This window comes from Esox lucius, chromosome 13 (assembly GCF_011004845.1).
Source record: "Esox lucius isolate fEsoLuc1 chromosome 13, fEsoLuc1.pri, whole genome shotgun sequence".
Lineage (NCBI taxonomy): Eukaryota > Metazoa > Chordata > Actinopteri > Esociformes > Esocidae > Esox > Esox lucius.
The window spans coordinates 32,139,094-32,151,281 of record NC_047581.1 but is presented as its reverse complement, the minus strand read 5'-3'; the positions used below and the strand labels follow the sequence as shown (position 1 = coordinate 32,151,281).

Genomic DNA, 12,188 nt, shown 5'->3' with positions numbered 1-12,188 from the left:
TTGAGCTGAAAAAAAGAAAGACATTGTATACTGATAGCAGGAACATTTTTATTTTTACAAAACCTCCATACAGCTTTCCAAGTATTTAAACAGGGGATGTATTTAAGGAACAAGAAAACTTGTCAATTTCCAGCAGTAAAATAGACTAGTTTTACATAGACTTGCTTTTTCTACAACCGGCTAAGGAGCATCAAGTATTTTTTATTTTAAAAAATCTCTATTCGTGTCACGGTCTGCCATAGGGGTGACATTTCAGATGCTCCTTAAGTTTCGGTATAGTGGACAACTCAGCACCACACACATGACAGCGAAGAGGTAATTTCAACAACTCCTCTGTCCCTTCTTGGAGCGTGAACCTCCCGTCCTTCTCCAGCATGCCAATGACCTCTTCAGAATCTATGAAATAGTCTGTTGTAAACGAATTCCAGTGCTTCTTGTTTTTCAGACAAGGCGAGTCGAAGTCCTGGCTGATCACATGGAGGTGAACGTGGCTCATACTGGGGATGGCATGGTAGCCCAGGCGGAACTTCAGCAGGTCGTGTTCGGGGCAATGTTGCTGTACCATCCTGTCCGCCACCTGGTTCATGTGCCTCAACAGGTTGCAGTGCTCCCTGCACAGGGCCTTCAGACTGGGAATGGACTCCCAGGGCAGGACCAGCCAGTGGTACCGTGCCTTGGGATACTTGTCCTTGATGACTACTACTCTGTCGTCTTTGTAGAGCTGCATTTTGGGATCTTGCATTGAGGATTTCAAACCTTGGCTCCAGTGTCCCAACATTTCCGCTTTCACCGCCGTGTGAGGATTCGGGTTGAATTTGGACGGTGGTGAATTGGTGGACCCTCCGTGTTTGCAATGCGTGGAGTCCTGTGCTCCCCTTGGTACTTTGTTTCCAGAAGGCTCTTTGTAAAGTTCCCCATCCACTGAAGAGGGCCCATGGGGCCTCTTGGCCCCAACACTCTTCTCTGTGCTATCCTGACACGGGGATGCATCCTCTTTGAAGCACACAGTATACGGGTACAGCGCATTGACCACATACAGCTGCTGGCCAGCCCTCATCACCAACCGATTGCCTTTGCCCACCATCTTGGAGTCCACACTGGTGGGGTTGGCACCAAGTTGTTTTACACTGACACACTCTTTGTTGCAGTCCGCCCTGAGCTCAACTTGCTCCCTGGAACATTTTTTGTCTTTTATCGTTGTTTCTGGACCCCGACCGAGTACAACAGTCTGTAGGTGCGGTAGCTGAATCGGTTTATGTCTTCCATCTTTGCTGATGAGCAAACAAATAGACATGCTCTTTTCGTTTGTAGAATGAGTTTACGTTGCCCGTGCCTCTCAACACTTACGCCAACGCAAAACTCGTCGGCGTCGCTGGCAATTGCGTCATACACACGCGCCTGGTTTCTGATCTAATGCCGCGTTCAAAACGACTAGGAACAGGAAAAATAACGAGGTTAGTCACTGAAGTTAGTTTCCTTAACGTCGTTGAATCGGAGCTCTACAATGTTGTCCGAGTTTCAAATTGGATGAACGTTATAAACGATGTTCCCAGTCGGTTGTCGTTTCCCCCCAAGTTCCCGGTAGTCTTGAAAGCACTTGATTAGGTTATTCCCCTTGCATCATTTTGACAGTTCCGATCTTTTATTTCGCAGTTGTTTTGAACGTGGTGTAATGCCAAACGCTGTTTCAGTGTTCATTTAATGAAATTGTTTGCACGATGACGATGGATTTAACTTTTCTGGGGACTGGATCGGCATACCCTTCTCCTCATCGTGGTGCTTCTGCAATGGTGCTTCGAACAGAAGGGGAATGTTGGCTGTTTGACTGTGGAGAAGGGACACAAACTCAATTGATGAAGAGTCAGTTGAGGTCCAGTAAGTTCACCGTTTTTAAGCCTTTGCCAGTTAGCTTATCAACACTAGGTGGCGGTTGTCCGGAAATAGATTAAGACTAGTCCCGGACTAAAAAAGTATTCCTGTAGAGAGTGTCCAACTATCTTGATTTTTTGGTCAGGGCTAGAGTAATTATGTGACTGTGAAACTATGGTTTGGTCTATCAAGTGATTGATGAACAAGTTACAAAGTGTATAGCTTATTAGACCGCAACTAAGGTATTGTTTCTTTACTTCTAGTGTAGTGTACTTGTCGTGGTTGCGCATCGTTCCTTATGCTAAACATAACGAAACTGTCGATAAAATAAAAAAATATATATATATTTTACAGTGCGCAACTACAGCTCCACATGTCAATATCCGATAACTAATAAGGTGACACTTATCATGTAGTTCTAGTAGAAGCTACCCAGTTTACAGACAATCCACTTTACTGACTATCCAGCATCTTAAAACATCAACATCGACTGTTACTGATGAAGCGGTTCTCCGATTTATCCACTCACATTCACGTTTTCCTTACAGGCAGAATCACCAACGTGTTCATCTCTCACCTGCATGGTGACCACCTCTTTGGTCTTCCGGGGCTACTGTGCACTGTGAGCCTAAACCTCAACCCCTCTCCCGTCCAGCCTCCAACATGTGTAAACATCTATGGCCCCCGGGGTCTCCGGCAGTTCCTCCGGGTGGCATTACAGCTCACCAGCTCCCAGCTTGTTTTCCCCTACGCAGTACATGAGCTTGAATCCACCACCGACCAGTGTCCTCCAGAGGGGCATCTGAGCCCTGAAGTCACAGCAGATTCTGGATGTCTCCATTCCCAGGAGCTCCCCGGCCGAACGATAGCCCTGGATGTCAGTAGTGACTGCTATGTTCTGCTGGAGGACAAGCGCTTTGTTGTGAAGGCGTTCCGTTTGTTCCATCGTGTACCCTCATTCGGGTTCTCTGTTCAAGAACATGATCGGCCTGGGCGTTTGAAAACGGAGCTACTGAAAGAGCTTGGTAATCACGTGTTCACTGTGGCTTAACTTACAGTACTGTATATGTTGTCATATCTGTTGATTTCTCAGATTACCCCCCTTGTAGATATGTTGTTTCATAGGAGAAAGGCCTAAACTGTATATTTAAATCTACCGAATCAATAGAATGCACTGAAACAAAATATTTTAAAATATGATTTGTGTATTTTAAAATCTATTTTAAAATACGTCTCGAGAGGAAACTGATAAGAAGACTACAGTGGGACTAGCAAATTTCATGTCACTCACTTTTGAAGTAAATTGAAACCTGCTTGTCTTTCTCTCAGGCTTGAAGCCCGGACCTCTCTATGGTCGACTGAAAGCCGGCGAGTCGGTGACATTAGAAACTGGACAAGTGGTGAATCCCATTGAGGTGCTGGAAAAAGCCACCCCGGGACGAAAAGTATGTGTTTTAGGGGATTGCAGCTCGCTACTGGGCGAGGGGCCCCTGGGAGCCTGTCACAGAGCGGACGTCCTGGTGCATGAGGCCACCCTGTCAGATGAACACAGGGACAAGGCTGTGGACCATGGGCATAGCACACCTAGCATGGCGGCAGCAGTGGCGTTGGCCTGTAGCGCACGGTCACTGGTGCTCTACCATTTCAGTCAGAGGTACAAACCGGCTGGGCAGCACAAAGAGGGCGATGAGGACGATGTCTCGGAGCTCAGGAGGCAAGCTGAGGAAGCACTGCAGGGCACGGACATAAAGGTTTCCCTAGCGGAGGACTTTCTTACTATACCGATACCGCTTGCGAGGCCTCACTGAGGTTTCAAGTTAATTGAAAGCTGTTCACAACAGCGCCAAGGAGGTTGTGACTGAAATAATGAATGTATGGTGTCTGGGGAATATTTGTTGACTGTCTGAATTGAAAAGAAAACAAGTATTGACATGTTATCATAGCTGTACTCCCTGATAGGATTCTTCACGCTAAAAGAATAAACAACTTCGCTGTGTGTTGGAATCCACCTAGATGGAATGGTGCAATTCAAATTACAATACGTTATGACATTTATTGTTTTAAAATTGTTCTAGTTCTCTCCATGTCGTTAATAGTTTCACATTTTTTATAAATGTCTTTATTTGTACGCATTATTCATATGCATTGGTCTGTCAAATCATATTTTCTTGTAAAATGTTTTGTCTTTACATGAATGTATTTATTTACTTTAGTCTAAATCATGACTTAGTAGTGTAACTCCTTTTATCCATTTTACCGGTTAAGAACTTTGAAATGCATTTTATGTAACATTGTGCACTACGAATAAAGTTTGAATTTGTGTAATCTAATTGGTGGGACTGTAAAAATGTTTTTTGTTATGGAGTGTTGCCCATGCGCCAAGCGCCATGTTGGAGGAAACTGATTTTACTGTGAATTAGAAGCGGTGAAACAAATACGTGATTTCTGATCCATATGCTGTGTTGTTTAGCTAGCACGTTAATCCTAAGAAACAATTAAGATATGTTAATTACATTTCAAGAAGAAACTGTTTAGTTAAAGAAAAGCACACGGGAGGTCAGAGCAGTTCCAGCGCAAATGCAGGAGCAGAGTGACTTGGCCCCATCCACAGGGTATGGACAAAGATTTTTGGGACAGGCGACTACGCCGCCTCGCTGTAGCATTATGACTAGCTAATGAAATAGCCTAATAGCTGAATTTTAAATGAGGAGATGCAATTGTATAGCTGGTTAACAAGTTATGTGGCCAGTACCATATTATAAACACTTGGACTGTCCGCAAATTACTGCCGGTTTATACTGTTGACGTGTTTTTCGTTAATATTATCTACTTAACACTACTGGACGTTGTTAGCTATTTTGGTTGTCCAGCTTACGCTTGTGTTGTGGTGAGCAAAATATTTACGTTGACATCAGATAATAATTGGTATTGCCGAAAGCAGCGAATGCATTTCGATAACGTGTACAGTACTAGCTATAGTTAGCGTAGCTGGTCTTAACTACCCGACTTCAGCTAACTAATATATTTAGCTACTGTAAGCTTACATGTGTATTTATTATGCTCACTTTCTTCTGACTCTTGTTGCTACAGACAGTACCGTGACAAGTTAGGCTACTCTTAATGGCACTTGTTCCCGGTTATTTTCTGCCATACAACGTCAGTTGGGGTAGCTGGTTAAACTTAGTTGTGAATGAAGCAGTAACAGCGTGTTAACGTCAATATTTGGTGCATGATATTTTGGATGAACATTATGATACAATGACCTTATTGTGCTTGCGACGTAGCTAGCTAATTAATAACCATCATCTTTTTTCCCCCAAGTAATAATGTTAAATAAATACGGCACGATAATAACGCTGTCGTCTCTTTCAGAATCCCTTAATACTCGCCCTTTAAGCGGTGGGTTTTTGGGGACATTGCAAGTGTGGATTCTTCACGCTAAAAGAAAAAACATTTGTCCTGCGATGCCTTGGACCTGAACATGCACGTGTGAACTGGATGGAAGACAACCCTCTCTCTCTGATGTATTGCTCCTCACAATAAGAAGCTACATTCACATCCGGGAAACAAAGTATTTACCCCCTGTACAACTACACAGACCACTGGTTCTCAGGATGTCTATCACCAACACGCCTTCGAGTAACGACGCCTGCCTCAGCATTGTACACAGCTTGATGTGTCACAGGCAAGGCGGAGAGAGCGAGACCTTCGCCAAGAGGGCAATTGAAAGTCTCGTGAAAAAACTGAAGGAGAAAAAGGACGAATTGGACTCCCTGATCACAGCCATCACCACCAACGGGGCTCACCCCAGCAAGTGTGTCACCATCGGGCGAACCCTGGACGGCCGTCTACAGGTAGGTGATCCACAGCAGTTTCCTCTACATGCTGATCCCAGATCAGCTTCCCCAACAAACACCCCCCGCTAAGTCCTAATTGTTGACGCCGACCCAGGATGCTTCCGGGTGTAGCTGCCCGCTTCATGCAATGCGTGTCCCACTGTCTGGGGATCTGTGATATCTAGATGCAAAAGAGTTGGGATTACGAGCGTGGCACATGTCAAAAGTAAGGGCTTGGGACTTATTAGCACTCATGGGGGATGAGAAAAGTCTTCATTTAATGATGTTCTCCGACTTGCCGTTTTAAAATGTCCTGTGACTGCGCTCTTTTCAGGTGGCGGGGCGCAAAGGGTTCCCCCACGTGATCTACACTCGGCTGTGGAGGTGGCCCGACCTGCATAAAAATGAACTGAAACACGTCAAGTATTGCCAGTTTGCCTTTGACCTGAAGTGTGACAGCGTCTGCGTGAACCCGTACCACTACGACCGGGTCGTCTCTCCAGGTATTGGTGAGTGCGATGACGCCTGTGGCGTGCGTTTGTCCGTTGTAGGTCTCGAGCGCCTGCGTGGTTGTTTTCTTGCGCCACGTTAACCATCTCTCCTGTTGTATTTCACAGACCTGTCAAGCCTGACACTGACCAGCTCAGGTAAGTGACCTCTGACCTCTACGCTTTGGCCGCACATTTCTTCTGCTTACTGTTGACTTGCCTCCCAACTCTGCGCTGGTATGTCTTCTCAGCTCCCGGCTCGGGACTGATGGTTAAAGATGAGTATGACTTTGACGGCCATTCCCCGCTGCCCAGCATCGATGGTGGACCCTCCCTGCAGACCATCCAGCACCCTCCCTCAAGTCGAGCCGCGCCCTCCTCAGAGGCCTTCAGCACCCCCGGGCTACTGTCCCCCTCCGACGCCAGCGCCGCTTCCACCTCTGCCTTCCCCAGCATCTCCGTCGGTTCAGGAAGTGAGCGCCTACTTCAACACCCTGTTCCACCCTGTCCTCATTCCACCCTGTCCTCATTCCACCCTGTCCTTATTCCACCCTGTCCTTATTCCACCCTGTCCCACCTTATTACTAAATCATGACAGGGCCTTGAGTTTGTCGAACCTGAAAACATCCTGGGGTTGATTAATTTAGCTACAGCCCACAAAAAAGCAGAAGGACGAACATTCAAAATAGCATGCAATAATCACCTCACAGTATTCACAAACTCATCCTTGGGACGTAGTAACAGTGCTGGACACAGTGAAACGGTTTTGTTCCCCGGCTGCCATTCGACTGTGCTTGTCCCGCCCATTGGCTATTATCGACACGCAAACTTTCCCCATTTAAGTCCGCCTCTCAAATGTCTCCCAGCTTATTTTCTGGGTTTACAGACTGTGTCGAAGTGCGGCTTCCCCCCTCTCAAGACTTATCTGTAGGCATTCACCTCTGCCCTTACAGATGCCTCTTCCGCCTGGACCAGAAATAGCAGCTTCACCCCTAACATGCCTCTCCATCAGAACGGGCACCTACAACACCACCCACCCATGCCTCTTCCGGGGCGCTACTGTGAGTCCATACCACCGTCACCACCACCACCACCACGCCCGTCTCCGACGGGAACATGCATTTCACTCTCTCGGGGCACGTGATGCTCGCAGCTCGCAGGCGTGGTTAGGGAGGGGAATTCTGCCATTCACCATTTTCTGTCCTCTCGTGTGTCACCCTTGCAGGGCCTGTGCACAACGAGCTGGCCTTCCAGCCGCCCATATCCAATCACCCAGGTAAGTGAGGCGCAAGGCCTGTTTTTGACGCAGCGCCATTTGTCGTGTGTCTGTTGAGGATGGGGAGAGGGAGACCTGAGTTTGGGCTGTTTGCTGTGGTCCCCGCCTGCAGCGCCCGACTACTGGTGCTCCATCGCCTACTTCGAGATGGACGTGCAGGTGGGCGAGACCTTCAAGGTGCCCTCCACCTGCCCCGTGGTGACGGTGGATGGCTACGTGGACCCATCCGGAGGGGACCGCTTCTGCCTGGGTCAGCTGAGCAACGTGCACCGGACAGAGGCCATAGAAAGAGCCAGGTACGCCAGCGCTGATCCCCCCCCCCCTTCTGGCCCTGACCGGTGAATTCCTGTCGGCGATAACGTTGTCACCACATTGATCCCGGCTGCTCTGCTCCAAGGCTCCACATCGGCAAGGGGATCCAGCTGGAGTGCAAAGGCGAGGGGGACGTGTGGGTCCGGTGCCTCAGCGACCACGCCGTATTCGTGCAGAGCTACTACCTGGACCGTGAAGCCGGCCGCGCCCCCGGTGATGCCGTACACAAGATCTACCCCAGCGCCTACATCAAGGCAGGTGCCAACCTCTCCGTTTGCAACAGGGTCGTTGGAAACAAATCCAACGGTCTATTTTAGTGTCGAATCCCTGGTGTCCGTGGTGTGGGTTGCATGTAGCGTTATTTAAGCACATGGTTGCATCATACATTGATCTTTGACCCCGCTCTTCTTTGCCCGTGAACCAACAAGCGCCAGGTGACCTCACCTTTCACATTGAACGACTGCCGCACACTCCCTTATCAAACACAGCGCGGTGGCTAGCAGAAATTAGCAAGCGTTGATGGTCGTTCTCGAACTCTCTGTAAACTTTGCCATATGACAACATTGCATGTGAAGTAAATGTGTCAACATGATGATGATGGGGACACTTGATCCCTAGATAATATTTACCTATTTCAGTATTTCATTGAATTTCCAGGCCTCGTGCTATTTCAGCTAACCTAGTCTATGATTAAAAATAAGGTCAACAGAGAAGTCTATTGAGATTAGATTCGTTTTTCATCAGTGTCACAGGCGGGTGCAGCAGCAGTGGTATACATGAATTGGTTTTGTGTTCCCATTCCTCCCGGGTGTTTGACCTGTGTCAGTGGTTAACGTCAGTTGGTTTTGTGTTCCCGTCCCTCCCAGTTTTTTGACCTGTGTCAGTGGTTAACGTCAGTTGGTTTTGTGTTCCCGTCCCTCCCAGTTGTTTGACCTGCGTCAGTGGTTAACGTCAGTTGGTTTTGTGTTCCCGTCCCTCCCAGGTGTTTGACCTGCGTCAGTGGTTAACGTCAGTTGGTTTTGTGTTCCCGTCCCTCCCAGGTGTTTGACCTGCGTCAGTGGTTAACGTCAGTTGGTTTTGTGTTCCCGTCCCTCCCAGGTGTTTGACCTGCGTCAGTGGTTAACGTCAGTTGGTTTTGTGTTCCCGTCCCTCCCAGGTGTTTGACCTGCGTCAGTGGTTAACGTCAGTTGGTTTTGTGTTCCCGTCCCTCCCAGTTTTTTGACCTGTGTCAGTGGTTAACGTCAGTTGGTTTTGTGTTCCCGTCCCTCCCAGGTGTTTGACCTGCGTCAGTGTCACCGGCAGATGCAGCAGCAGGCTGCCACGGCTCAGGCGGCGGCAGCGGCACAGGCGGCGGCCGTGGCCGGGAACATGCCGGGCCCGGGGTCCGTGGGAGGCATCGCTCCAGCCATCAGTAAGCAGCACAGCACACACCTTCACCTGAGCTACCCTCACCCCACTCACACCACCAACCAAACATGCATGCGGCACCTGCTGTTCACTCATGGCAACGTCTGACCCGCTCTGCCTCTCGTGGGGGCCCTTCATTCTTTGTCATTTGGCCCACCCGTCACCATTCACAGGTCAATGTTGGTGTGGATGGGAAACGTTGTTGGGTTCTGTTAGACTGATTCCACCCCTTCGCCCCATTCAGGCCTCTCGGCAGCGGCCGGCATCGGGGTGGATGACCTCAGGAGACTGTGTATCCTGCGCATGAGCTTTGTCAAGGGCTGGGGTCCTGACTACCCCCGGCAGAGCATCAAGGAGACCCCCTGCTGGGTCGAGATCCACCTCCACCGGGCCCTCCAGCTGTTGGACGAGGTGCTGCACACCATGCCCATTGCCGACCCCCAGCCCCTGGACTGAACCGTCAGCCCCTACCCCTGGGGCACTTCATTTTGACGGATGCTGTATGGAGGAGCGAGGGGACAGGAAAGCTGCTCTCTGCACCTCTTTAAAGATGCAATGATTTCAGTTGGTTCATGTTCGTCTTTCTGTCTGCTTTGATAGTGCAAAATACATGCGTCTAGTTTAGGACAGAGGCTCTGATCGAGGAAGAGGGCCATTCTCCTAAAGCTCGCTGGCGCCCTTTAAGATTGCTCCTGTTCACCAGCTGTATGGTTTGCTACTCATTTTCTTGCTTTACATGAGAAGAGTAGATGATGGTCTCTGCCCTGTCATTTACAGCCAGAGAAAACATGAATGAAATACATTTTCCAGTGTGAGCCACACAATCTGTGTGTATTTGCAACCTTTTTTTGTGTAGACTATTTTATGAAAGGAATTGTAGTAACATTTTATTTTAGCACTTCCTGTTTTTTTTGTATCCTGCATCCTTTGGCTATCATACTGCCCTGTACTGGGAGAGTGGATGTATTGAGGTCTATTACAGACTGTATAGCAGGTCATGGCACGCTTGTTCACAACACTAAGACACTTACATTCATACTTCCACTTTCACAATATAGGTGCCCACACACTTTTGTAGATTATCTTATGTGTAAGTTAAACAGTTCTGCAAACCCCACCTCCTTCCTTTTTCCCTTCCTCAAGTGTACACAAATTCTCTTTATTGATGCATGTGAATGTTTGCATAAATGGTGAGAAGTGACGACAACCTGTCTCCATGGTGGCACAGGTTTTAAGCCAGTGGCACAGAACAAAATAGGCTTGATGAGATGTAATACAAACTCGTCAACAGCATCTTTCATCATGGTGTTATGAAGGAGTTGTTGCTTCCTTCAGAAGCTTTGAGAACCACCATTGTGTTTTGTTTTGTTGTGTGTAGCATCATCCCCTAATAACAAAAAACATGTAATAAACTTTTGGTAAGAAAAAAAAAAAAAAGCTTGGATAGAATCGTGTGCTGAAGAAATATTTTTGCAAGATTTGAGGTTCATTTTAGCTAATGTTCCCTGGAGATGGAAATTGAATTAGGAAACATAATTTTAGTTACAGATGAAAGTCTACTTCACCGAGTAGCTGGAAAACTTTGTAAATCATTATTACAGCGATCTCAATCTGTATACTCAAGTGTTGATATTTTACCACTAACTGAAATGACGTTTTACCAAGCAGGTCCGCTCCAAAAAAAGACAGTGGGTTAAAATCCAATCTGTTAGAATAAAATAAGTATAATCAGAATTCACAATAGTGTAAATGCAGCCCATTTTGAAGAACATTTCGTCTGGGGTGTTTATTTATAAAACATAGAATTTTCCCTAAATATTTCAATTTGGTTTTGTGACAAATGTGTGTTCAAGCTGTTGCCGTGACGGAATCATGTCCAGTCTCATTCTGGACTGGTCCATTGGGTACAGGTCAGACCTCAACATGCCTTGCTATTGGTTTTAGAACTGTTAGTTAACATTTTTTTGCCGATGCCCAACATATTGAATGCCATTCTCAGGCCACTACCCATTTTTGTATGAATTACAGTTTGTTACCATGGGATCCTTGAATTGCTGGTAATTGGATAAATGGCAACAAATAATTTATTTTGCCAAAATAAAAAAACATTGCCTGATATTCTTGCCTCTATCCTTTGTCTATGTTACAACCCATTTAATAAATATATCCTCCAGCCTGTAACCCTAACTTGTGTTGGGACTTCAGATCCTACATCACAAATTACTATTTAAAAACGTTTACATTTGAGCACCCAAATTAGGTGACATTAAGTCAGAGTTCAGGTACATCAAAACTAATTTCCACTACCTACCTCTGCCTCAGTACATACTAATCAGTACACAATAATTGAAATCATTTTTAAAGACAGGCAGAAAAGCATATGAATTGTTTATCTGCTTGGTCATCCTTTCAAAATATTGACCCTTCAGGGTAAATAAAAGTTTCTCAAATGTGTCATGATCATTAGCACCCTTCTGGACCTAGGGGAGCCTTGTGCCAGACTGTCTTAGTCATATAGCAACATGAGGAACGTCAGTGAACACAAAACATGTAATTAAACAAAAGCATATTGACCGTAATAAATTACGCAATGGCTTTTTTGGATGGTAGGTAACTGAATATTGTTACCGTGCTCTAGTGCCTCCTTGTGGCGGCTTTGTGAGCCGGTGAGCTCAATCGACCAGGAAGACCCGGGAGTATGAGGATTCTGATCAAGACTTCCTGGTTGAGGAACCACAATAACATCCAGTTGCGCCGGAAGACACGTATTTCAAAGTCTGCCGTCCTGAAACTGCTCAGAAGTGCTGTAATGAAGCAGGTCCTTAATAGTCAATTGGATATCGGGAAATTGGGGAGAAGAGAATAAAACATGTTTTGCGCGTCTTTAACAAGTGTGCCCATTAAGCATAGGTGATAGGTTAATCCGAAATTCAGAGAGCTTCTCTGAGTCCTGGCTCCTCGGATATAGCCAAACCTGCTAACATTTTATGTAAAAAAAAT

General features: G+C 46.7%; 3 protein-coding genes across 5 annotated transcripts; 2 read left to right on the top strand and 1 right to left on the bottom strand.

Moving 5' to 3' along the window:
* Positions 1-28: 28 nt before the first annotated feature.
* On the bottom strand, positions 29-1,502 carry aptx (aprataxin). The gene has a single exon (XM_010877003.5). It carries the CDS (start codon positions 1,292-1,294, stop codon positions 227-229), a length of 1,068 nt encoding a protein of 355 aa, XP_010875305.1. The 5' UTR covers positions 1,295-1,502; the 3' UTR covers positions 29-226.
* On the top strand, positions 1,479-4,148 carry elac1 (elaC ribonuclease Z 1). Its single transcript, XM_010877004.5, has 3 exons — positions 1,479-1,875; positions 2,418-2,894; positions 3,199-4,148. Exons 1-3 carry the CDS (start codon positions 1,719-1,721, stop codon positions 3,675-3,677), a joined length of 1,113 nt encoding a protein of 370 aa, XP_010875306.2. The 5' UTR covers positions 1,479-1,718; the 3' UTR covers positions 3,678-4,148.
* An 86-nt stretch (positions 4,149-4,234) lies between these two features.
* On the top strand, positions 4,235-11,306 carry smad4 (SMAD family member 4). Of its 3 annotated transcripts, none has more exons than XM_010877006.5 (11): positions 4,235-4,481; positions 5,242-5,723; positions 6,040-6,208; positions 6,323-6,352; positions 6,445-6,666; positions 7,147-7,254; positions 7,419-7,469; positions 7,582-7,765; positions 7,867-8,035; positions 9,054-9,192; positions 9,433-11,306. In XM_010877006.5, the coding sequence occupies exons 2-11, from the start codon at positions 5,484-5,486 to the stop codon at positions 9,642-9,644; spliced, it is 1,524 nt and encodes a 507-aa protein (XP_010875308.2). In that variant the 5' UTR covers positions 4,235-4,481; positions 5,242-5,483; the 3' UTR covers positions 9,645-11,306. The 3 variants fall into 3 exon arrangements, with proteins under 3 accessions (XP_010875308.2, XP_010875307.2, XP_034152540.1); XM_010877005.5 differs by having other exon boundaries at positions 6,040-6,214; XM_034296649.1 differs by lacking the exons at positions 9,054-9,192; positions 9,433-11,306 and adding an exon at positions 8,764-9,025 and having other exon boundaries at positions 4,236-4,481; positions 6,040-6,214.
* The last annotated feature ends 882 nt before the right edge of the window (positions 11,307-12,188 follow it).